At 39.4% G+C, this 24,774-nt stretch overlaps 1 protein-coding gene across 2 annotated transcripts in view; it reads left to right on the top strand.

Moving 5' to 3' along the window:
* The first annotated feature begins 565 nt into the window (after window positions 1-565).
* LOC145490991 (nuclear pore complex protein Nup85-like) overlaps window positions 566-24,774 on the top strand; it is a 44,112-nt gene continuing 19,903 nt past the window's right edge. The window contains exons 1-18 of one of the 2 annotated variants that reach the window (XM_081470124.1): window positions 566-831; window positions 1,909-1,990; window positions 7,467-7,574; window positions 7,674-7,731; window positions 7,930-8,000; window positions 8,806-8,858; window positions 9,547-9,616; window positions 10,003-10,109; window positions 10,762-10,848; window positions 11,027-11,074; window positions 11,542-11,664; window positions 11,940-11,977; window positions 13,468-13,561; window positions 14,749-14,852; window positions 16,379-16,462; window positions 17,223-17,288; window positions 17,892-17,942; window positions 20,748-20,848. In XM_081470124.1, the coding sequence (XP_081326250.1) occupies window positions 808-831; window positions 1,909-1,990; window positions 7,467-7,574; window positions 7,674-7,731; window positions 7,930-8,000; window positions 8,806-8,858; window positions 9,547-9,616; window positions 10,003-10,109; window positions 10,762-10,848; window positions 11,027-11,074; window positions 11,542-11,664; window positions 11,940-11,977; window positions 13,468-13,561; window positions 14,749-14,852; window positions 16,379-16,462; window positions 17,223-17,288; window positions 17,892-17,942; window positions 20,748-20,848 (1,369 nt within the window). In that variant the 5' untranslated portion in view covers window positions 566-807. Of the gene's footprint in view, window positions 832-1,438; window positions 1,991-7,466; window positions 7,575-7,673; window positions 7,732-7,929; window positions 8,001-8,805; window positions 8,859-9,546; window positions 9,617-10,002; window positions 10,110-10,761; window positions 10,849-11,026; window positions 11,075-11,541; window positions 11,665-11,939; window positions 11,978-13,467; window positions 13,562-14,748; window positions 14,853-16,378; window positions 16,463-17,222; window positions 17,289-17,891; window positions 17,943-20,747; window positions 20,849-24,774 lie in introns of those variants that run through there. The other variant, XM_081470123.1, reaches the window with a different exon arrangement.

Genomic DNA, 24,774 nt, shown 5'->3' with positions numbered 1-24,774 from the left:
GACCTCTGAAATTTCCGAAGACAAATAAGAAGATTGCCGATGGTCATCGACTATTTCTGAAGACTTTCAAACAATATCGACAGAAGGTATGCAAACAAAGACTTCAAATTCCAGAGATTTCACTTAAATTTTGCAAGCGATTTTGATAGCCTTTTAAAAATTTCCTCGTACTTGTTTATTCCAAATTGCACTCGAATTCATCGATGTAATTACCCATACAAAACAGTAGAACGGTCGTTGAATGAGCATGAAACGTCGCTCGGCCCACTACAAAAACAACACGAAAAATTTACAGTCAAACCAAGTGTAGCGTACCCTAAAGATTACATTAATGAATTGATTATTTGAATATTGAACCCGCTAGTCGTTTCAAGAATGCAATAATGAATTAATTATAGGAAAATTGAACCCACTAGTCGTTCCAAGAATACGGCTAATGGGTTTAATGTTCAAAAAAATCAATTTAATATTTATTTTTGAAATGACTAGCGAGTTCAGTATTCAAATAATCAATTCATTATTGTATTGTTGAAACGATTAGCGGGTTCAATATTCAAATAATCAATTTCTTTAAGTAATCTTGAGGGGTACGCTTCACTTGGTTATTCTTCCTTTATTGCTGGGCTATCAAATAGCGAGTGAGCATATTTTTCGCCGGGGTAGGCGGACGGGGGGCTTGTTATATCGCTCGAGGTTTCGCATTTGCTGTAAGAGTTGGGTGCTTGTGTTTTTTCCCGCCAAATCTATTCCCCTACGTTGGGGGACTGGTGTAATAGCCCAGAAGACAACGCGGTTCTATGAAACAAGATGGCGGCCACGGGGACGACCACGGTAGGATATTTCCTTGAAACTATCTAAATTTTCCACTTTGTAAATGTAAACGAACTCTTGTGTAATTAAGTGATAGATTTGTCCGAATTTTCTCATCGTATTTCCTGGTTCAAATTCTGGTAAAGATATACAGACTGCACGTGTGTTGCAAATATGTACGCGAGCTTTTAGTCCCCTTCTGACATGATTTTATTAATTAAGTTTGCAGATAGATCGAAGGAAACTCCTCTGGCAGGGCAGTATTCAGGATTTAAAATGCATTATCAATGCTCTTTTAAGTCAGAAAGACTGCATCTTATTTAATTTTTTTGGTATAGAACGAGAAAATATCAAAAATGTATCGCACAATAGATCATAAAATCCAATTGATCGTGAGACTGCAAAACTATCCGCTCTGATTTGCGCCAGCAAAAGTGAACAAAAGTGGCCTCATGGTTAGTGCGCTTGATTCCAGATCGACCTGTCTGGGTTTGAGCCCTTGTCAGGGACATTATGTTGTGTTCTTGGGTAAGACACTTAGTTCTCACAGTGCCTCTTTCTACCCAGGTGTAAAAAAAGGGTACCGACGAATTTAATGCAAGTAATCCTGTGATGGAATAGTATCCCATCCAGGGAGAGTAGAAATATTCCTATTTGCTTCATGCTACAGAATCCGGGGTAATCTCAAGCCTGATGGGCCTCTTGGCTCGCATGCAGACTTTACCTTTTCCTATGTGACTGTTGATCCCACTTTGTGGGTGTGAGTGTGGACCATGCACTATTGTAGTGTAGCGGGATGTGATGAGAAGTACTAATTAGTTGTTAGGTATTCTGAAGTTTATCCTGGAGGCCCTATTAGGAGTTTTCGGGATATGGGATATTCAGATGATAAATTAACAAAATACAGGATATTTTGGGGAAAATTAATGGGATATGGGATATAGAACAGATATCCCGGGATATCTAACAGGAAAATTGTTTAATTTTTGCAACTGGAATTAATGGGATACAGGATGTTTAGGCCCAATGGGGCCTCAAACTGGATTTCAGCTGTCTGTATTGTTTAAAATGCTAATGTCTAGCATCTTTTCTGAAAAGGTGATTCCAGGATGTCAGAATCTCACAGGGTACTGGGCTCCAGGTCATGGAATACTTGTACACACATCAGATGGCAGACCAAGTAAGATGCCAGTTCAATGTGCAGCATGTAAAAATATTTAAGTATGTGAGCTGGATGGATAATTAAAATGACAAAAATTGATGTGAATGATGAAGTCTGAATTCTGAGAAAACTGCTATACTGTCACTCATTAATTCCTTTCTCCAAGAGAGAGATATCTGACATTGTGGGGCCCCAGAAAATATTCATACCCACCCCAAGGAAGGTTGTTGGAAATTCCAAGGGGGGTGGTAGGGTGTCAAAAGCCAAAATTTTTTAAGGAAACCATGAGTCAAAACTGGGATTTCCAAGGGGATTGAGATTGAGAGAGGTCAAACCATAAAGCCCTCCATGGGATCAAGGTGTGGAATACAGTCGAACCCCCATTGAGCAGCCACCCTCGGGGAAATGGGAGGGAGGTTCTTAATAGAGGTTGGCTGCTTAGAGAAATTTTGTATCCCTGTGCAGTCATGTAATATCCTTTATGTGTTGTTAGTGGTTGCCCAGTTCTCATTATTTATCTAGCTTTATAGCACTATGATGGTGATTATTGGAAGGAATTTAGAAGATAGTGTTTCTGTGTAATTGGCTTTTATGTACTGTACTCTGATACAGTCGACTCCCGATAACTCGAACCTTCAGGGGAAATAGAAAAAGGTTCGAGTTGTCGGAAGTTCAAGTTATTGAGGGTAAAATTATATAGAAATTGGCTTGAAGGGAAATGAAAATTACTTCAAGTTAGCGAGAGGTTCGAGTTAGCGAGGGTTCAAGTTATCGGGAGTCAACTGTACAGGGCCAAACATGCAAAATATATCTAATGGCTCATTATTGTGTTCTGTATTACATAGTGAAGCTGCAATTAACTAAACTGTGTTTGAACGTTTTTATTAGTGGTCACTTTTTATATTTTGGAGTCTTATATGTCATCACCTTTTCCAAAACTAGATCAAGCTCTTTGCATTCAATTTTGGGTGGCTGCATTATAGGGGTATGGACAATAAAAAACTCCCATCAGGGAGACCAATTTAGAAGGCTAATAATAGAAGTGATTGGTTAATAGAGGTTTTATCTAGAGCACTTACTGGCAATAATTTTGGGATTTTGATAAGTGGTTGCTTAACAGGGTTGATCACTTAACAGTGGTCCAACTGTATTTTTGAGCTCAAATCAAAGGTGTCCATTGTAAGAGGCACTTGTAGGGAATGAGCATGTCATTCAAGGTGTGTGCATTATTGCGAGTAAGATCTGGTGGAGGCCTTCGCACTACAAATCGCAGTTATGACAATCAGCTATGGACAGATATACATTCAACTGTTTCTGATAGAATGCTATAAAACCAACATTAAAATAATCAGTTAACTATGTGTAGTGTATTGAGCCAGCAGTTGACATTATGAGCATGCGCACTTATGCGCATTCTGTTCCATGTGCTTCGACTTGCAATAAACCAAGTACATGACAGTGGCGACAAGGATGAAGTCGTAGGAAAACGTCGAAAAGATGACTGCTATTGGGAAGATAGAGAGTTTTGATGAGACACAAGAGAAATGGGAAACTTATGCGGAATGTGTAGAACAGATTTTCTTAGCAAACAACATCGATGAGGACTGCCAAGTGCCAACCTTGTCAAGCTTGATTGGCAGCAAAACGTACATGTTGTTGAGGGACCTTCTTTCACCAGATGAACCAGCCACGAAGAGCTTCCAAGAGATCATCACGACCCTTCAGCAACACTTAAGTCCTAAACCATTGGAAATAGCAGAATGCTTTCGTTTTTACAAACGAAATCAGCAAGAAGGAGAAACCGTGTTGGCCTATGTAGCAGAACTGAAGAAACTAGCGACTCACTGCAACTTTGGCGCGAACCTTAACGAAGCTTTATGGGATAAATTGGTCTGTGGCCCTCAAAATATGCAGATACAAAGGCGTTTGCTTTCAGAAGCAAAACTGAAATATTCCAAGGCTTTGGAGATAGCCGTAGCGATGGAAACTGCTGTTCGTGATGCTTCGGAACTGCACGGTGAGCTGCATGCAGAACCTCGAGTTGACAAGATCTCAGATAACAGCAAACCACCGCCACCACCGCCACTGCTGCCAAACCTCTTGCCTAAAGTTTGCTATTGATGTGGAGGAGACTCGCACGCATCACACAATTGCAGATTCAAGGACCAGATATGTTATCATTGTGGGAAGGTGGGCCATATTTCCAGAGTTTGTAACTTGAGACGACAAGGTAAGCCAAAGCAACCACCCAAAACACCACAAAACACTCAAGTCCATACTGTTCAGTACATTGAAAGTGATGAATTTGAAGCACCAATTGCTAAAGAGTATCTGCAGACCATGCTAGACAAATACTCTTATGTTTTTGAAGATAAACTTGGAACATTCAAATCAGCTAAGGCAAGGCTAACCCTCAAAGAAGATAGCCAAGCTCATTTCTGCAAAGCTCGTGCTGTACTTTACACCTTGAGGCCCAAGGTTGAAAAAGAACTGAGTAGACTTCAGAATGAAGGTATCCTCACGAAAGTTGAGTGGAGCGACTGGGCAACACCCACTGTACCTGTCCCAAAGAAAGATGGGTCTGTCAGAATTTGTGGTGGTTACAAAGGCACAGTGAACCCAGAACTACAAGCTGAGCAGTATCCTCTACCCCGCATTGAAGATATCTTTGCAAAGCTTAGTGGTGGGCAGAAATTCTCAAAGATTGACCTTTGTCAGGCATACCACCAACTAGAGATGGAAGAAGATTCCAAGAAATACCTCACCATCAACACACACATGGGTCTGTTTCAGTACAACAGACTGGTGTTTGGCATCACATCAGCACCTGCAATCTGGCAGCGCACCATTGATCAAGTGCTGGAAGGAACATCTGGCACAAGCTGTATCCTTGATGATATGATCATTACTGGCAAGGATGATGCAGAACACCTGGCTAACTTAGAAGAAGTTTTGCGATGGCTTCAGCTTCATGGGTTGAGAGCAAACAAGGCAAAATGTGAGTTTTTCAAGGGGAAGATAACTTATTGTGGACATGACATCGACAAAGATGGCCTACACAAGTCAGCAGAGAAAGTAGAAGCAGTATTGAATGCCCCACGTCCAAACGATGCAGCTAAAGTGAGATCTTTTCTCGGGCTAATCAATTACTATCACAGGTTCTTGCCTAACCTATCGACAGTAGTACATCTCCTGACACAACTTTTGGAGAAGAATCACCAGTGGAAATGGACAGAACAGTGAGAGATAGCATTCCACAAAGTAAAAGAAATGATCACATCAGAGCAAGTTTTAACACATTATGATCCCAGCCTACCACTAAGGCTTGCTTGTGATGCATCCTCTGTTGGTATTGGAGCGGTGCTGTCTCACGTGATGCATGACAGTACCAAGCGACCCATAGCTTTTGCTTCAAGGACACTCACCAAAACTGAGCAAAAGTATGCACAGATTGACAAAGAAGTCTTGTCAATAAACTGGGGGGTAAAGAAGTTCCATATGTATTTGTTTGGCTGCTCTTTCACATTGTACACAGATCATCAGCCCTTAACGTCAATCTTTCATCCACGGAAAAGCATCCCTGTGGTCACTGCAGCTTGACTGCAACGTTATACCTTGTTCCTGGCGGCCTATGAACACTAAAGTTCATAGTAATGCCGATGGTCTTTCCCGCCTTCCACTTGTAAAGGAATCCAGAGATGAAGAAGTTGTCGACCCTGTGGGTGTATTTAATTTGATGCAGTTTGATCCACTGCCAGTCGCAGTGGATAACGTTAGGCGAGAAACACAGAGAGATCCTGTTTTGGCTCAAGTGTATGAGATGACCAGTAAAGGTTGGCCACACAACCCTGCTCCTGCACTCAACCCCTATTTTGTTCGCAAAGATGAGATCACATTACAATTAGGCTGTCTGATGTGGGGGATAAGAGTCGTAGTACCTCCAAAGTTGCGCCCTCAAGTTCTCGAGGAACTGCATCAGGGACATATGGGGGTCGTGAAGATGAAGGCCCTTGCCCGAAGTTACATGTGGTGGCCTGGAATCGACAAAGAAATTGAACTGACTGTTAAGTCCTGCTCAGGTTGCCAACTAACACAGAGAGAGCCCAGTACAGTACCAATACACGCATGGGAGTGGCCTTCGTCCCCCTGGCATCGAATCCACATTAATTTTGCAGGTCCGTTCCTCAACAGCATGTTCTTGGTGGTAGGGATGCACATTCAAGATGGCTAGAGATAGAGAGAATGACTAGTACAACCTCAGAGAAGACCATTGAAGTCCTTCAGAAGTTATTTGCCAGGTATGGAATATCAGTCCAGTTGGTAAGCGATAACGGGTCGCAGTTTACATCAGAAGAGTTTCAGCATTTCCTTAAGAGAAACGGAATCAAACACATCTCTTCAGCACCTTATCACCCTGCCACCAACGGGCTGGCTGAACGCTGTGTGGGGAGCTTCAAAAGTGCAATGAAGAGCGAAACTGAAGTGAAATCCTTGAATCTTAAGTTGGCAAGATTTTTGCTGGCTTATTGGAACTCTCCCCACTCAACCACTGGAGAGCCACCATCCCAGTTGTTCTTGGAAAGAAGATTACGCACTTGACTGGTCCTTTTAAAACCAGATCTCAGCGTCCAGATAAACAACCGTCAGATAGACCAGTCTGTCGCCAAGGGTGGTTCTGTAATGCGGTATTTTTCCAGTGGCCAGAGAGTAATAGCACGAAATTACAATGGAAAATCAAAGTGGGTACCAGGTATTGTGCATGCACAACGAGGACCCCTGTCTTATGAAGTGGAGATTGGGCCTAACTTAGTTTGGCGTCGACACACAGACCAAATCAAAGATTCCAATGTTCCTCTTGCAGACAACTGTACACCAGTTATCCAGCTGTTGCTGTTCCCGCCCCCAGTTGAGTACCATGGTGACCAAGTAGCTGAGCCGTTTGAGCAGACAGAAGTGGTCCCATGGGAAATGGGTTTTCAGCCATCCAATCCAGGGGCTAAACCTTCAGTTAGCAGCCCGCCGAGCCAGATTGAACATGTTCCTGTTAGAAGATATCCTACCACAGAGAGGAAGCCCCCAACCCGACTGGACCTTTGAACATTGAACTGCCCATTTCTAGGGCTCTGACTTTATTTTTAAGAATAGCATGTTGTGTTGGACTGTTGGGGTACGAGACTGGCTTAAGGGGGAGGAGTTGTAGTGTATTGAGCCAGTGGTTGACATTATGAGCATGCGCACTTATGCGCATTCTGTTCCATGTGCTTTGATTTGCAATAAACCAAATACATGACACTATGTAATAAATGTTATGAATCAGTCAGCATACAAAAGCTTGGCCTTTACTGACAAGCTTTACCACAAAGTAACAGGATATAATTTGACTTATAAAGAAAAGTTGACTTGGCAGTCTGTTAAGTACCTGAGCTAGAAATGAGTTATACAGTCATGTTGTTCATCTTCAAGTATAACTTTGCCTACTTTGACTTATTCACAGGAACTTCCCAGAGTTCCACACATTACAGGTATCCTGTCTTACATGAAGTCCGTTGGGGAGCTGACTTTCAAAGCGTTATAACTCGCAAGCTGATTAATGAGACCCATGGTAATATTTAAATTTTGGTTATACATTTCTTTGACTTTGCTATAGTGTTGAATGTCAACGTTTTGATGTAATAATGTCATAAAACTATCTACATTCTAGCTATCTTTATGGATCTTCAACATGTTCCTGATGCTGGGGGTACAGGAAGAAAAGCTAGGTACTAACATAAATATATATTTCTTATATTTTTGCAAAGTCATTCACTAGTCTGGTCTGCATACATCTCTTATTAACAAAATGGAGCAATTGAAAGTTTAGAAAAGAACGCTTTGCTCACTAACTAGGTAATTATAGGGTTACTTGTTGCCAGTGGGTTAATTCCTGAGCTTGTGAGAACAATATTTCTTTTTAACAGCCTGATAAAGTTCAGCAGGAGATATCGAAGTGTGGTGAGAGCTTGTATCCTTGACCTTGAGGAGAAGTCTGGTATGTTTTTGTGTTATGACTTACTACATGTTGATATGCTAAACTTTATGGAGATATAAGCTGAACCCTTGGTCAAAAGTAACTTTAGATAGTTTGAGATGGCAGGGTTTTGAGTACCCGATAATAAATGACTGTAGAAACACATCCCAGGGAAAGTAATTTGAGTTCAAAAGACAGTAGCAGGTTTGAGATACTGAGGTTTAAAGGAGCTCAGTCATGGTGTTTTGTCTTTTATTTGGCCACCTACAAAATCTCCTTTAAATGGAAGGAAACCTAAAAATAATAGTTTACTAAGATAGAAAACATCAAAGAGATAATAGTAAACCGTAAAGGAACGAGGATGGCCAAGGATGGCGAAGATTGACACGGATTGCAAATGACGAATTTGAAAAATTTAGGCTAAACTTTACAAAATGTGCAAACCAGGACTGAGTTCCTTTAACTGTATTGATTGTGATGTGTGATACACCCTCTCACTTGGTATTGTTTGGTTTCCAGAATCCCATTGTCGGCTAGTGATAATTGATTATTACTCAATGTACCATTGTGTTTTGAATCATTTGTTTAACATACTGTAACTTGTAATCGTAATGCCAAGAAATTACTGGACTTTGTGTTACTGATTACATCTTAGCCTGGTGCTTGTCATGATATTGTCACAGACTTTTGACACTTGACACAAGTTTAATTTTGTCGCACAGTATCAATGCATGTCTCTGTCAGTACAGCTCAAAAGAAAATGTTTTACTTAAGCTTGTTTGTTTCATAAAAAAAACCTTAGTTTGTCTTTATTTCACTTCCTAAGCCTTTAGGGAGTCTTCAACTAGTGCCAGATATCCACACTCAACAGTTTCACAGGTGGGCATTGAGATGCTATATGTATATTCAACACAAAAAATATTTTACCTGGCTGCCAGTTTGCCTGTCATGTTTTCTATCCCCACTCACATAGCTCACTTTACGTTTAATAAGAATTTACGTGAAGCTACCCTGTTAGTCTACGAGTACAATCGTCAACAAAAGTCACACGACTAATTTGAACTTTTGGCCCTTTTTTCACAAACGCACCAAAGAAACACTGGGTGCAAATACAACTTTTCATGAATTGTGAATTGTGGGAGGTGCGGTGGTTTCTTGGTTGGTGTGCTCATCTCCGTATCGAGCGGTCTGGATTTGTGTCCTGGCCAGGGACATTGTGTTGTGTTATTGGTGTCTCTCTCCACCCAGGTGTATAAATGAGTACTAGCAAACGTTATGCTGGGGGTAACCCTGCAATGGACTAGCATCCCATCCAGGGGGGAGTACAAGTACTCCTAGTCGCTTCATGCTACAGAAACTGGGATAAGCTCTGGACTGATGGGCTACTTGGGTCATATGCAGACTTTTTTTTTACCCTGAGTTGCATTGTATTGTTTGGAAGCAGTGCTTTTTCACAATTCAGTTATAAAACACATATAATTTATTACATTACATTAGTGTCCCAAGGACTTTTCTCCACCTTTGTGGTTACACTTACTGGTGACAAATTTAGTTTTCTTTCTTGCAGAGGCAGCTATTGACACTGATTGAAACTGTTTGGCACCTGTGTGAGATATTGTTCATTGAAACTTTACCAGGTACTATAAGTATTGTGAAATGTTATATTGTAGTCAATGACATGTACAGTGCATGTGCTACTTGTATTCACAGACTTTATACACTGGGTGTAGCCTTGATATTCCAAGATCCAAGATCCAAGAGCAGTCAGTAATAATAATTATTGTTTCGTCTCTCAATATCACTATACTGCAAAGCTTGTAAGTAATAAGAATAACAAGATATTGCCTTATTGACGTACTGTCGAATTATGTGAACTAACTTTAAGAGGAATGTGTCAGAGTCAGTGAGGATATTAAATAATATAAATTTTGAGACTGGCAGGGGGAGGGATTAAGCAGTCTCATGTCAAACCTATGATTTTTTTTATGAGAATGGACATCATTGGTATAAATTCTTTCATCAGGAGGGGCTGTTTTGCATCATTTGTTGGAATGGGTACAAAATGGTCATGCCGACAAATATGTCAAAGATGTGCTTCAGCATCCACAGCCCCCTGCTTATTGGCCTGCTGTAAGTGTTACATTGAATTGTAATCATGTTGAGAGAAAAATTCGTATTTCTGATTGGTTCACTGTACAGCTTATCTTTTTCTCAATAAAATATTGAAGTATGATCAAGTAGATGTTCAATTACATCTGTACAATCCATGACTTGTAATTGGTAGATTACTTTAATTAGCAAAATAAACTATTACACACTTCCTGTGCACCAATTTCGTGCACTCAAATGGGTTTCAGCTGTTTCTCTACTGTTTGAAAAACTGATGTAATATGAATCGCTTTCAATTTTCCGGAGTCACAGCAGGCCAGAGATATCCTTTAAATAAAAAGAAACAGTTAATGAGTTGAGAGCATTGTTAAATTTTCATTGTTTTGAGCTTAGAGAGGTAATGAAAAGGTAAAGAAAAGCTACAAAACTTTAATGTTGTTTCATATGTACATTTGTGTCTTGAGAAGCTGTCAAAGTGGCTGGCAATACCCAGGACTACTAGACACAATTTTTCCCAGTCTCCAGAATCTGTATGGACTATGTGGTTATCAAATAATTTTTTTCACCTCTCACCTAGTGACTTTCAATGGACTCTCCTTGTACCCATGTATGTAGGTATGTATGAGTATTTTTGTTTCTATTGATTTGACAAACCTTCCTCTTTGGTTATCAGATCTACTCCTTGGTTCTTCAAGGACGAGTGAATGATGCACGTGAACTTCTTGCCCAGCATCCTGACAGACATCCTGGAGAATATGATGTATGTGATATTGATTTTTGGGGAAACTATCCATTTTAATTGTTGTGCATACATAAAACAGGCCTTTGGATGACATGATACCAGTCTACACAGTACATAATGCATCTAAGAATGTAGTGGCAGATATTTTGACATGAGAAGGTGTTTGATGGCTCTTAACATTTTTCCATCATTGCAGGAGTTTGCTAGCATGGATGAACTTCTTCGTAAAATGCCCATGTACCAGGTGTGTATTGTTTCACTGAGAAATTAGCCAGAAATCAATTGCTACATGTATAGTATACAGCATGTATTTAAGTCAAAAGCATGTTATTTTAATTGTAAAAAAATCTTGATGAGCCAGGGCTCAACTTTCAGGGAAGAACCTTGCAGCCAGCTGGCCCCTAAGTTTTCAGATTTCAGTGAAAAGCGTGAGAAGTGAGTCACCAGTGAAAAAAATTTGGTCGCATTGGCGACTCCAGAGGTTGCAACATTGAGCTCTATGAGCCCAGTCTTGATGCTATCATGTAGCTCAAAAATGATGCTGGTGTTGGTCAGTGATTGAGTAACTCTTATTAGGAATCTGTTTTTATTTCCTCTATTTCTCTTTTTGTTCATTCTTGAATTTGTTAGTTTCTTTATTCGTTCATCTATGGTTAGTTTTATCTACTCTTTAACTAGTTTGTTTCTATTCAACATTACTCTCCCTTACAGTTGTACATGGGACAAAGCTTGGCAGAATTCAGCATGAAATGGAGTCACTGGCAACAAGAGTGTAAACATCGTCTAGATAATGAAACATTTGCAGGGCATCCACCGCTACACACAATATGTAAGGTATGGATACTGATCCTACAATGATTGGAACCTCCACTAACAGCCACCTCTCTACAACAGCCACTCTCCTCTGTTTCCAACGTGGCCATTCTGGAGAACTTCAACTGTATCTAATTTTGAGGCAGAATACTTGCGGTTTCTCAGAACTACAGAAACCAAAGTTTCATGTAGGCACTTGATCTGTGCATCACTCAAACTTTGGAAATTATCAGTAATTGATCTCTTTTAAGTTTAATGTACTGTAATCTTCTCTATTAAACTTTTTTCTTGTATAGATACTCTGTGGGGAAGAAGAGGTGTTTGATGAAGTGATGTAAGATTTATTTTTCAATTTTAAAAGTTAATTTTGGCCAATTTAGGTCAATTTTGGGCTGTGTTGCTAGGTATACACAACAGCAAATCACACTGCACTTTACTTTCAAGTTACACCTTTCTGATATCAAAAGGCAGATAATGAAGAGTGTTTTTTGATGTAGCTCCCATATAATTTTAAGCTATTTATAGATTTAACAATCCTATAAATCACTCAAACAAAAATGTTTATTCCACAAGGCATGCAAAAAGTATTACCAACTCAACTAAGAGAAGCAATTGATGCCTACAGGACCTTCCAAAAAGCTGTAAACTGTTTCAGCTGAAAACAGCTGGTTTTACTGGGGAACTTTCAAACAATTCTTCAGTAACAGATTGGGGTTGAAAAGTCTGGCTCTAATGGAGTCAGGGCTCGAGATTAACTTTTTCGTTCGGGAGCCAGCTGGCGACTAACGGAGAAATTTTGGTCGTCAGATCGTAAATTTTGGTCGCCAACTTATTTTATAAATAACATACAAGAACACGATTTTATACGTTACTTTGCATGCAAGAAAAGTCACAATTGAAGAGCGAAAACAATTAGAAACAACACGAGTAACACTTAGCTATAAAGCTACCGCTGTTCTCAGGTGATATGTCTCTGGTCCGAAGGTAATGGTTGTCTCCATTGTCATTTCAAATGAAGCGAAGCATAACACGTTTTAAGTCCGTGGTTTTCATTGTGAGACAAACACGGGTCCTTGCGTATTTTCCCTTTGCTACTTCTTCGAAAAGCCGTTCTTTATTTTCGACTTGCTTTCCTCGAAGGATTCAAAGTTTGGAGTAACCTTTTGGCTAAATCTTCATTACCCTCACGTAAAAACTCACGTAATTCCTTCCACTGATTGGTATCTGCCTCCATCTTCGCGGCAAATGAAAAGCACATGGTGTTGAAGTGCGTCTGCGATCTCAGTTTCGGAAGAAGCCGCTGAAACAATATGGCGCGCCGTGAACGCAGTATCGATATGTCGAAATACATTCAATTTTTTCGATTATCTTGTAATATTCAGACACTCTTTTACTGGGGACGGAAAGGTGACTTGTACACTAGCTACCATATCCGATTGATTTCCTAATATAAAGATTTAAAAACAAAAGTTGTGTCGTGGTTTTCTTTAGTTATCGGACAAAACGCGATTCGCCAGCTGGCGACCAGTTCTGAAAATTTAGTCGCCAGTGCTCAATTTTTGGTCGCATTGGCGACCAGTGAGTCGCAATTTCGAACCCTGGGAGTGCAACTTTTTCATCATCTCTTTTCATGCCAGTAGACTCATGAGGCCTTGTGGAATTTGACTTCAATGATTGTTTACTCTGTTCAGCAAGCTGGCTTGTTTGCTCTAAAATCTATCTGTCTACCTACCTCGGTCAAGGAAACAATAAGATTTGTTTGGAAACAAAGATATGTTTCCTTTTGATAAATGCGTGTTCTTTCTTTTTGTCTTTGTTTATCAGAGAGTATTGCAAGACATGGTATCATTTGCTTGTAGCTAAACTGCTGTACTGTAATCCAGCCATCAAGTCTTTTGATTTACAGTACCATACTCAGGTAAATGTGCATCATAACATGATTTCATTAAAGGGTCTAGGTCACATAGTTTTAGTCAATTCTAGCATTGTTCATAGGATTAACTGAACAGAAAAAATATCACAATAACTAAACTGGTGCATGGATGGGACAAATTGGAGATGATTAAAATGAACTGTATTTGGGCATGCTTGAAAAAAAATTGGCCTAACCTTTTTCAAGTTTACAGTTGAATCTTGCTATTCCTAACTCTCAGGGGAAACAAAAAAATAGTTAGAAAGAGCAGGAGTTTGAAACAGCCAATACAGTAAAACCTGCATAAAAGAACAAGTGGATTAAGAACACTCAGGCTGAAATTTGGTCGAAAGAGTACCATAGACATAAGAACACATTCAGCCTGAAAGATGAAAATTTATTGTTCTTATATAAAAAAAAGTTGGCTGCCAGTTAGATTAGAATAACCTACTAGGGTACAGTACTAAATACAGCACTAAGTAGATCAATATATGTGTTATCCATTAATTAATTAAAATGTTGTGCTTGCACATTGATTTCATCTTTTGGTAGTCTATGCAGTATTTAATTTTTAGAAACAATTTTAAGAACACCTTCAGAACGTTTTCAGGCTGATTTTGCAGAAAACACCTGATCTATAAGAACAAAATCAGCCTGAACCCCCAAAACACGTGTTCTTTTATGCGTGTTTTTACTGTAGTAAAAATGACTCAAGGACAAAACCAAAGGAAATGGTTTTGAGTTTGAAATAACAGGGAATTTGAAATATTCTAACCGAGTTAGAATTAGCGGGGTCCAACTGTATCTCAATTTGTAGGAAAATAACTAACAGTTGGAAATCATCCTTGTTTGTTCTGTGGTCGTGATTTTGCCAATAAAAGACTGTTACTTTGCCAGTTAGTTTGAAGTGCAGAGCTCGTATTAATCAGGTTAAGATAAGTTACTTCTGAGTAAGTATACAATGTCAACACCATGTGCAGTTAAGGAAATAATTACAGTATTTAGTTAAGTTTCTAATAATATAATCGTATGAAAATAAATTGCTGGCAAATAATACCATGCTGACTTAGCACACCATGCTCAGGGAAATAACCCTTTTGAAACCTAGTTTTGCCCAAAATACGACATGACAGGTTTTGAATTTTGATTTTTCTTTTAATGTACCTTGCTCTCTGTGGTTTCATTTATACTAGGCTTGCATTGACAAGTTTGGAGGAAATGCAAATTTGCACAGTTTTGACAGAATTCTATTGTGTGCATTTGAGTTTGATGTTCATGCTGTAATCAAGGAGAGCAGGTATTATTATGTGGCTGGAGTTTGGTTTGGTCTAATGGCTTGGTTAGTGTAATAGGCTATAAATTATTCGTATTCTCGGTATTGGACTGAAACTAGCTTGAACTGAGGCTAATGCAAAGAGTCTTTTCAAAATAATGCATATGAGCCTCCGTTGCAAGCTACACGTAGTTCCAGTCCATTCTCGAGAGTACGAATATGGCCTATTGACTGATACTCAGTCATGTAACAGCCAGAGTTTCACTTGTAAGTTCGTTGGTTTGGATTCAAAGCTGGTGTTTGTAGCTCTACTTCCAACACACAGCACTTGGGCATGAAATCCAGCGAGCTACCCAGTCTAATTCAACAGTTGTAGCCTCTAAGGGTTACAGTGCAGTGTGTACTCTAATCATGATTACATTGTAGATGTAGATTTTGTCAAAGTCCTTTGCATTTGTAGGTATGCTCCTCTAATTCACACTCTTCGCTATCAAGTTTTTGAATGTCACAGACATTTTTCTCTTTCCGAGCTCAGCTTTCACATCTCGAATTGTGGGAAAATGTAACGTAGTAATAGTTCTAGTTAGCAATTAATTAAATAATTAATTTTATTGTAAATCTAGGAATTGTAATCTAAACATTTTAATCGTAATTTTAAATTTTTAGCAAAGTTAAATTTAAATACACGACCCCACAAGCTTTTAGCTTTAATTATTATCGTGTTTAAATAAAGTTTATCTATCTATCTATCTATCTATCTATCTATCTATCTATCTATCTATCTATCTATCTATCTATCTATCTATCTATCTATCTATCTATCTATCTATCTATCTATCTATCTATCTATCTATCTATCTATCTATCTATCTATCTATCTATCTATCTATCTATCTATCTATCTATCTATCTATCTATCTATCTATCTATCTATCTATCTATCTATCTATCTATCTATCTATCTATCTATCTATCTATCTATCTATCTATCTAGCGTTTTTGTTGAAAAGAACATCTGATGATTTTTCCCTTGGGAAAGAACGGATGGTATGACAGAATGTTGTCCCTCGAAACTCGATTTTCTCTAACAAAGATCATGACTCTAAGGCCCAGTCCACACTACGCCTGAGAAATTTGGAAACGTCGTTTTCACGCTGTAAACGCATCAAAAGTTTTCCGTCCACACTACGACGGAGGAATTTAAAAACGCAACAATCGCTGATCATTTTGGATTTGTGTTTGAGGAAAACTCGGCCAGGGAATTCGAAATCACATGGTTATCGTGACACCATCGTTTTCGAAAAGCTCCGTTTTCAAAATGTTTTCCGTCCACACTTAAACGCAAAGCCGGCGTTTTCACATTCATCCGGTTTGAAGAGCGTTTTCGGAAAGCTCCGTTTTCGTGACGGACTAGTGTGGACGGTAAGCTAAATCATAGAAATAAAGCTGCGTTTTCAAATTTCTCCAGCGTAGTGTGGAGGCTGCCTAAGATGGCAAACTAAATGTTAACTTTGGGATTGGTGATTAATATGTGTATTGTTTGTTGATAGTGAGGCTCTTGGAAACTGGTGGTTTGTCGCACATCTGACTGACTTGTTACATCATTGTGGACAACTGGACTCACATCACATCAGGTTGAAGAAAATTTGACAATTTATGAACAGTTTATTGTGCGCAACAGTACCGCTTGAAAGTACCTAAAAGAACTTAAAAGTACGCAACACCTTGTACAGTAGAATTATTTGTTCCTAGTATTTTAAAAATAAAAATAAAAACTACTCGTCCCCACTAGCCCTTTTGCTTTAAACAGTGACTGAGGGCCAAAACAAAGTTATGTATTTTTTAAAAATTGTAATAATTAAACTGCACCATATGAAAGCTTTCCTGAATGGCGTTCACCTGATTAATGGTCATGTTGGATTCTTCCACATTAAATGTCACAAACACCATGTAGAACTCAAGAAAGTGCTGCTCGGTAGCTTTAATTTGAATGGTCACACACTATGTTTTCATCAACTTTGAACTTATATTCTCAAAGTCATTAATAATTCATCAAGCTTAAACAAAGGAAATCATGACCGTGACGGTGTTTGGATATCTGATCTTAATTAGCATAGATTTTTACAATTTTATTTCTCCGTTTTCCTCCTTAGTTTTAGTTTCGATTGAGAAGATATATCAAACACTCAAAACAGTGTTTGACCACATTTCAAACACCTCGACGTTCGCCAAAAATACTCCTTTACCCGTCGTTTTTTCACCTCCCTTCTCAGAGTTTGGAATGTGGTCAAACACGGTCTTTCGTGTTTGATATATTACTTACAAGGCAAGTACATCGAAAGCTTTATAACCACTACGTGCTGCTCTCTAATGTTAGTATTTTCTTATTTTCAGTCACAGCGTCAGCTTGAGAGAGTTCCTTATATTGGAATATGCCGCCAGTCTCATGTCGCATCACAGGTGAGACAAAAATGTTTTTATAGAAAAAATCTCATCGCAGTGACGAACAAATTTCCCATTGTTTCGTTACGTCTTCCTTATATGTTCACTGGACACGTGTATACTTGATGCTCGGTGGAGCTGTTATTATACAAACGCAGTGCCTTATATTATTGACTGCTCAAAGTATCGGAAATTTTGTAGCTAGCCGCAGCTTGCTTTAACCAATCAGGGTGAACCTCAGTCCTTTTAGCCATAGTTGATACTATGTTTTAGCCAATCAGAAGCAGAACCGAAACCAGTCGAGGCTCAGCTTACGCGCGTTTTCCTGTGCTAGACGCCGATTGCATGTTTTTGCTTCGATATATTTCTTGCGTTTGCTGTGATTAGCTTTAAGTGGTTCTGCGACAGTCGTAGTAGAAAGCAACCCCCTGGGTTTCAATTTCTAGAGCCTGTCCCCAAGAAACGGTCGTTCAATTTGTTCTCAGCATTTGCAGTTTCTGTTGTGTGCATACAAAGTAAAGCTTACTCTAGCCCTTGAAGCGATACAGTATGTAACCCGCCTCCCCTCCCAATACCCTGACAATCCTTTTGAGACTCTAAATGGCGTTTTCTTTTTCTCAGTCTTTGGCGAGTGGCAGTAGACTACCTCCTGCAGTGTCCAGTATATGGAAGGTAGGCTTGTCAATCAGGAATTTTTATCACCTACATTCCATGGGCGAAGGTGAATCTTGCTCAGTCCGGATCAGCCTTTGATAATAGTCCGAGACCGCGATTTTTGTGAAATGTGTTGCTTAGTTACAGTACTTGATCACGTGATTATTTCCGGGTTATGTCGTACATGTTCGTGCTATTTATTGATTGGATAAAAATAATCGGAAAGTCCTCGTTAAAGTGCACCTAACCCCAAAAATTTTTTTTCGCTAAAACGATTCTACTTGTTATATGAAATAGTTGTGCGAAAAAATTTTTAGATTCCGTTAAATCCTAGATTTTCTGTGCCCCGACGAAATCTCGAAAATAGCTCCAAAACACCGCCATTTTGTTTCACGACCGAGTTTGAGGAGAATGGGTCCAGCGGCTCTTGTGACGTCTACCCAGGAAGGTTGGATATCTCACGTTCTTTCATTTTCTTCAGGATGGTGCAATACACATTCGAAAAGTGCACAAAAACGCCTTCCAGAGGTGCTATCGGCTGTTGCAGCAATATTCCAGATTTAAAGAAAGATATACTGTACAATTTACTAACGATGATCGGCTAATGGTGCAATAAAGACGTAAACGATGGTTCATTTTGTCGAACCGAAACAAGCGAACTGAATCTGTGAGAACCATTGAAGAACTCTCACTGGAATTTGTTCCGCAGACTCTCGAACGCTATTTTCATAAATTTTCTGCTTAAAGCGAACAAGCAATTTATAGAAATACTACCGACAACCTATATCTTCCAATCCCACAGTATTTATAACATAACCGGCAAAGTTGTGTGATCCGATCATGATCAAGAAGCGTTATACTGATATGTAAATAGATCGAACTGTACGCCGCTAACCAACACTTATTTCTCTTTCGATTGAAATGCAAGTCGAAAATTAATCCTTAAGAATTACATGATAACAAAATTGTTAGACTCACAGAGTTTTTCGAAGGTTTGGAAATCAGCAGTGCGACAAAGATTCTGTGCAATAGCGTCAAAAATATGACCGCGTAACACTATCTGCGGACCGCTTAAGGAACACATCCTTTTCGCTTATCCGACGAATTTCACTGCAAACTTTGAGAACAAGTTACATTGGTTATTTAGAGTTACGACTTAAAACGTGTGACAATGTGAAATCGGTAATTGTAAGAAATGTTTCCTTCCGCCTTGCTTCCCGCAGCTTCAAAAATACAGGTTCAAACAATACGATTTTCAATCGATCGAAGCCAATGTTTTGGAGGTCATCAAGTCTCGAAAACTGTAACACGTACGTCGCTCTTATAAACATGAAGCATTCAACTGAAAGTAAAACACAAACTGGATTTAACAGAACAATCACACCTTGACAAAATACATTCTCGCTAAGGACAAATGTAAACGGGCTATAAACACGCGTGGGAATCTGATTTTTAGTTGACGAAATTACCATCCAAAGCAGTCCTCGAGTTTTCTTTCCTGCTTTTCGTTTGCCTGCTACTCCACTTCGTATCTAGCTTTCCATTTCTTATATACAAGCAGCTCGTCCGCAAAGAAGTCTTCCCCTTCGTCGCTTGAAATATTGTAAATTGCTCTCAAAGCTCTAAGCAGTGAGTTCACAGTTGTCGAACGTGCTCGATCGAAGTTTATTTCGGAGTCTTCTGAATCGAAACTTAACTCTGACTCCAGTGACGAAAAAGAAATGATTCTGAGACAAAACTTGGACGTTTTAGTCCCAAAATACATCGGAACGATTAGTTTTGTGTTCCATTTTCTCGAGCAAATACAGAGAGTTGACTGAGGCGCTACTGTGTTTGGTTCCTGAGTAGACGTCATCAGTTACCACCGCCCCAGACTCCCTAAAACGCGGTCATGAAACACTTCAAGCGCGACTTTGAAAGGGCATAGAAAATCGAGGATTCAATCAAATTCAAAAATTTCTTCGCCCAAATGCTTCAAATAAAGTCTAGATTCGTTTTAGCGAAAAAAAATTTTGGCGTTTGGTACACTTTAATCTTGACGAAGGTTTGAACATATGAACATTAACAGTCAAAGCTATTCTGCGGAGTCCCCAAAATGTGGCTTGTGTATTTGAAGCTTCTTTACCCGCTTCACGGACAGCCGCTACGTCAGTATTTCTTGTTTTTAAAGACTGTTCTTTTGGCCGTTGCACAAAAGTCAAAACCATGTATGATTTAAAAATTAAAGACACCCAATCGAAACAAGATGACTTCCTGACATGGGCACGTCGTTTGAAATAGATTACAATACACAATAAATATTTATATCTTGTTAGATGTTTTGGTGTGTAGTATCGCTGTATATTTTCACGAGTTGTGCCGTATTTTGACGAGCCCGAAGGGCGAGTCAAAATACAAACGAGTAAAAATATAAAGCGATACTACACACCAACACATCTAATAAGAGATTTATTATCTAACTGCTGTGGTCAATAAATTTATCAATGAAAGAGGGAGAGCATGACAGTTTTGCGTGCGCGCGCCGACCTGTACGACAAACAGGTTTTCTACTGTACAAATAACTGTACAATATCGCTGTATATTTGTACTGTTATTTGGATGGTATTCGCTGCAGTTGGATAATAAACAGATTAATAGTACTGAAAATATAAGTATGAGTAACTGCGTAGCAGCCAAAGTAAAAAAGCTTTCGAGTTTACTGCTTCGAACAAACTCGAGAGAGACCTTTCTTTTGATCTGTCGCTGGGTCCTTTTCAATCCTTTTCAATTTAAACTTCTAAGATCTGTGCTGATCATTGAGTATTCATATGTTTTGTGTTTTAGAGCACACCTCGAAGAGTACATTGAACATCTTCCCCTGGAAACAGACAAGAAGGCTATGAAGGTTCTCAGACTGTGTGAAGACTTGGACATGCTTGCACAAGGTAATGCAGATAAACGTTATATCTTAATCTGGAAGGAAGAGGCGCGGTGGCCTCATGGTTAGTGCGCTGACTCCGGATCGAGTGGTCCGGGTCGAGCCCTGACCGGGGACATTGTGTTGTGTTCTTAGGGAAGACCCTAGCTTTCACGGTGCCTCTCTCCACCCAAGTGTTAAATGTGTACTGGCGAATTTAATGCGGGGTGGAGGAGGGGGAGGGGAAGGGGGGGGGGTTACCTTGCAGTGGGCTAGCATCCCATCCAGGGACTCGTGAAGAAATACTCCTAACCGCCTCATGCTACTGAAACCGAAAATAGACGCCGGCCTGATGGGCCACTCGACTCGAACGCAGTCGTTTCCTTTCATCTAGAAGAATTCGCATTGAAGTAAAAGTTTACCCAGGGCTCAAAGTTAGCGACCAGCTGGTCGCATTTGCGACTAGATTTTTGGCTGTGCGCCTAAAAAATCATGAGCGGTCGCACCACCGTGCCTTAAAAGCCAAAGTACAGTGCGACTTCTCTAGTGCTTACTCATCTGACCGTACTAACGTACTCCGATTGACAAATATAAATATAAACATAGATATAACACAACCAGGCACCAGATAATAAAGTTGCACCATTTTCCTTTCATTGGTGTATGTTCTATTCGTCGCCTTTAAGCCTAATTTCCCAGTGGATTCTCCGAACTCGAACGTTCATTTCTTCCCCACGTTCTGTGTTGTAAACAACTCCGCTGACACATGCAAATGAAGGAATGAAGCACGTGCTTCTTGGTCGCCAAATGGGGGTCATAGTGCCAGGCGGTCCCAGCAGAAAGCGTGGAAACTAGGGATGAGATTAAATCGTGTGCTCGTTCTTCGCGAACAACAGTTACAGAAAGCTTTGTTTTCGCTTGCCTGACATAAAAAAATGTCCAGCGTTTTCGGAACGGGCCCGTCCACGAATTCTATGGCTTGAAAGCTAGCCAAATGTGCAAAGTTCGTGCTAGTTCTCACGAATACTCAGATGTTGAAAAAATCAAGAATCTTCGTGAACAGAATTTGAAAGGTGAGGCAATTAACAAGCAATTGGATAGTGAGGATACTCAACGAAGCGACTTCAGAAGTTAATATCTAAGCTTAACTCTTGTGTGAAATATCCTGATTCTTTTATTTGTCTTTGTTGTGTTCAATAATGCTAGAATAGGCCCAGTTTGCAACACGAAGCCTGAGTCGCTCTTTTTGGAGCGTTAAGTATTCTTTTGGAGTAGGTGCTCCAAGCATTTGAATCTGTGCGCCTAAAATTTTCAACTCTGCGCCTAAAATTTCGACAGTGCGCGTAAAAATTTACACCTGGTGGTACAAGTGCTCCCAAAGCCAAAAATAAACTTTGAGCCCTGATTTGTGGAGGAATTTTCTCCATATTGAGATATTCTCCTCTTCTCACTGACTTTTGAAAAGGTTCCTTTGTCGAAAATGAAAATATAACTGAGTTCAGAGGAAATCATATTCTTTCCTTACAGACATACTAGTCCTGTCATAGGGCCTAGGTGTCCCTGGGAATCCCCTGATCAATAACTGCTGGGACGGGGAGTTAGGACGGGGAATTTTATGAGAAAAAATCAAGGGGCTTCTTCACCACCTCCCCCATGGAACAGAGTAGTTATGGGTGTCGCATTATCCGATGTTTGAGAAACAACAAATCTTGAAACAGCCGAACCAATGAGTGCACATATATTGTTATTTAAATTGGCTCTCTAACATGAATTACATGGGAAGTATTTGATATTTAGATTTTGACTAAACAAAATAAAAAGGAACGTAATTATTGGAAGGAGCCTACAGGCTAAAGGAACCGCAAGGTTTTCGAGTTAGCCCCTAATAGAAGAAAACTCTCGTAAGAGTCAAGTCATTCGCATTTGAATTAACAGTTTTGGAACTTATACTATCTCGAGCTCATAGACTTAGGTTAGGGTACAATGCAGTAAAGATTTTGGAGAAATTTAAGGTGGGTTTGATTCCGTGAGTATTCAGAATTACAGAACGCATTTGCGAGTGATTAAACTTGCCAACAGTGGCCTCGTGAGTTCTTTCCCCCTTCTATGAAGCAAATTGTTCTGTTTTGCTTAAGGGTAAAATTTAGAAAGCCATGTATGTTTTGATATCATTGTGACATTTCATTTGGTAGTTACCAATTAAATACGAGATGAAAGTACAAACAAACGATTTGTTTACCAGGCAACGATCGCTTTGAAATAAAAAAATGAGGTGCCACCTTGAAGTTTTCTTCCCTTTTTTATTTAAAGTAACACACCTTCACCAAATGACACGTATCACAAATTACAAATTATGATAACAAAGTGGTGTGCCATTACTACATCCAAGCTATATTTCTTATTTACACCAGGTGCTACTTACTTACAATAGGGAAACGAATGAAAAGAAAAGAAAAATAGTTAATTTTGACAACACTCGTCGCGATCAAACAGGGAAAAAAGAAAAAGAGAGAAAAAAGGAAAAGGAAATGCAGTAAATATATACAAAAATAAATAAGGAAGCAAACAAATAACTTCTAGCGCGGGGAAGGGGAAAAAAGGAACGATTTCTAATCTTGATTTAACACAATTAAAAGTAACTTAATCAGTAAAGTTGGTGAGGAGCATAGTCGCGTTACGAGTAGTTTATAGGTATTAACTTACCAAATTTTCTTGATTCTAGTAATATATTCGGTTAAAACAAGTGAATTGTTGTTTAGTCTACTTCCATACACATAAAATTTCATGAAAAGGAGGGTGTAATTGAATTTTCTCACTAGCACCAGGTTTGTTTGGTGTTGAAAGGAAGCGAAGAGCGTTTTCTTCCTCTTGCTAATTAAACCTTTTGTATTTTTAAAAGAAAAGTGGAAATTGAGTTTGGTCCAAAATGAAGTTTCTTGCTGTAAGCGTGCATGAAATGTCTCGGGTTTATTTATCTTCAGGTGTATAGCGCGACTGTACCGTTTATTAGAGGACTTGAGGCGACCTTTCTGTTTCTGGCTGGCATTATGGGGTTTTCTTGAAGCATTTCTCGAACAACAGCTCGTAGAAATCAAGAGGCTTGAAAATATCCAGGTAGAGCGAGTGCTTCTTTTCATGGGTTAGGTTAGCCATGGCATTCATCACTTCTTCTGAAATGCATTGTCTCATCCGGCACTCCAGCGTCAGATCTGGGTTAGATTGGCCGTATAACCGACCCCTCGGCCTGTCTCTCTTCTTGGTGCCGGTAGAAGCTATTTCATTGCCAGTTTCGTTCATTTTTCCCGTACTTTGTAAGTGTTGATGGCTGTTAGCTTGACAGCTTGTTAGCAGTTTTACGGTAACTGTTTGACACCCCAGCCGCTCATATGGAGTCAGGGCTGGTACTAACGGTCCAATCAGGAGTCAGCATAAATCAACAGAAAGGTACTGTATTTCCAATTGAGGTAATGCCCAGAGACAAATGAGAAATTAAAAACAACTCTAAAATTAAACAGTGGCGGCGTTTGAAGTAATTAGGCGGTTCACAGGATACTTTATTTTCAATTAAGGTAATTCACTAGAAACAAACGAGAATTGAAAAACAACATGCTAATGAACTAGATACTTCACTTCCAATTAAGTTCATGCACTAGGGACAAAAATAGAGTTTGCAAACAGCATTCTAATGAACCAGATACTTTATTTCCAATTAAGGTAATTCACTAGAAACAAACGAATTAAGAGTTGACAAACAACACTGTAATTAACCAGATACTTCGCTTCCAATTAAGGTAATGCGCTAGTGACAAAAATAGAGTTGACAAACAACACTGTAATGAACTAGATACTTTATTTCCAATTAAGGTAATTATGGTCTTCTGATGGGGACAAAAACATCCTTGATGAAAACATGTCGAAAAACATGATGTATTAGTCGAAAATTGTAAAATACAT

The sequence above is a fragment of the Orbicella franksi genome, chromosome 6 (assembly GCF_964199315.1).
Source record: "Orbicella franksi chromosome 6, jaOrbFran1.1, whole genome shotgun sequence".
Taxonomy (NCBI): Eukaryota; Metazoa; Cnidaria; class Anthozoa; order Scleractinia; family Merulinidae; genus Orbicella; species Orbicella franksi.
The sequence above is the reverse complement of the archived record's forward strand: the minus strand, read 5'-3'. Positions and strand labels throughout refer to the sequence as shown.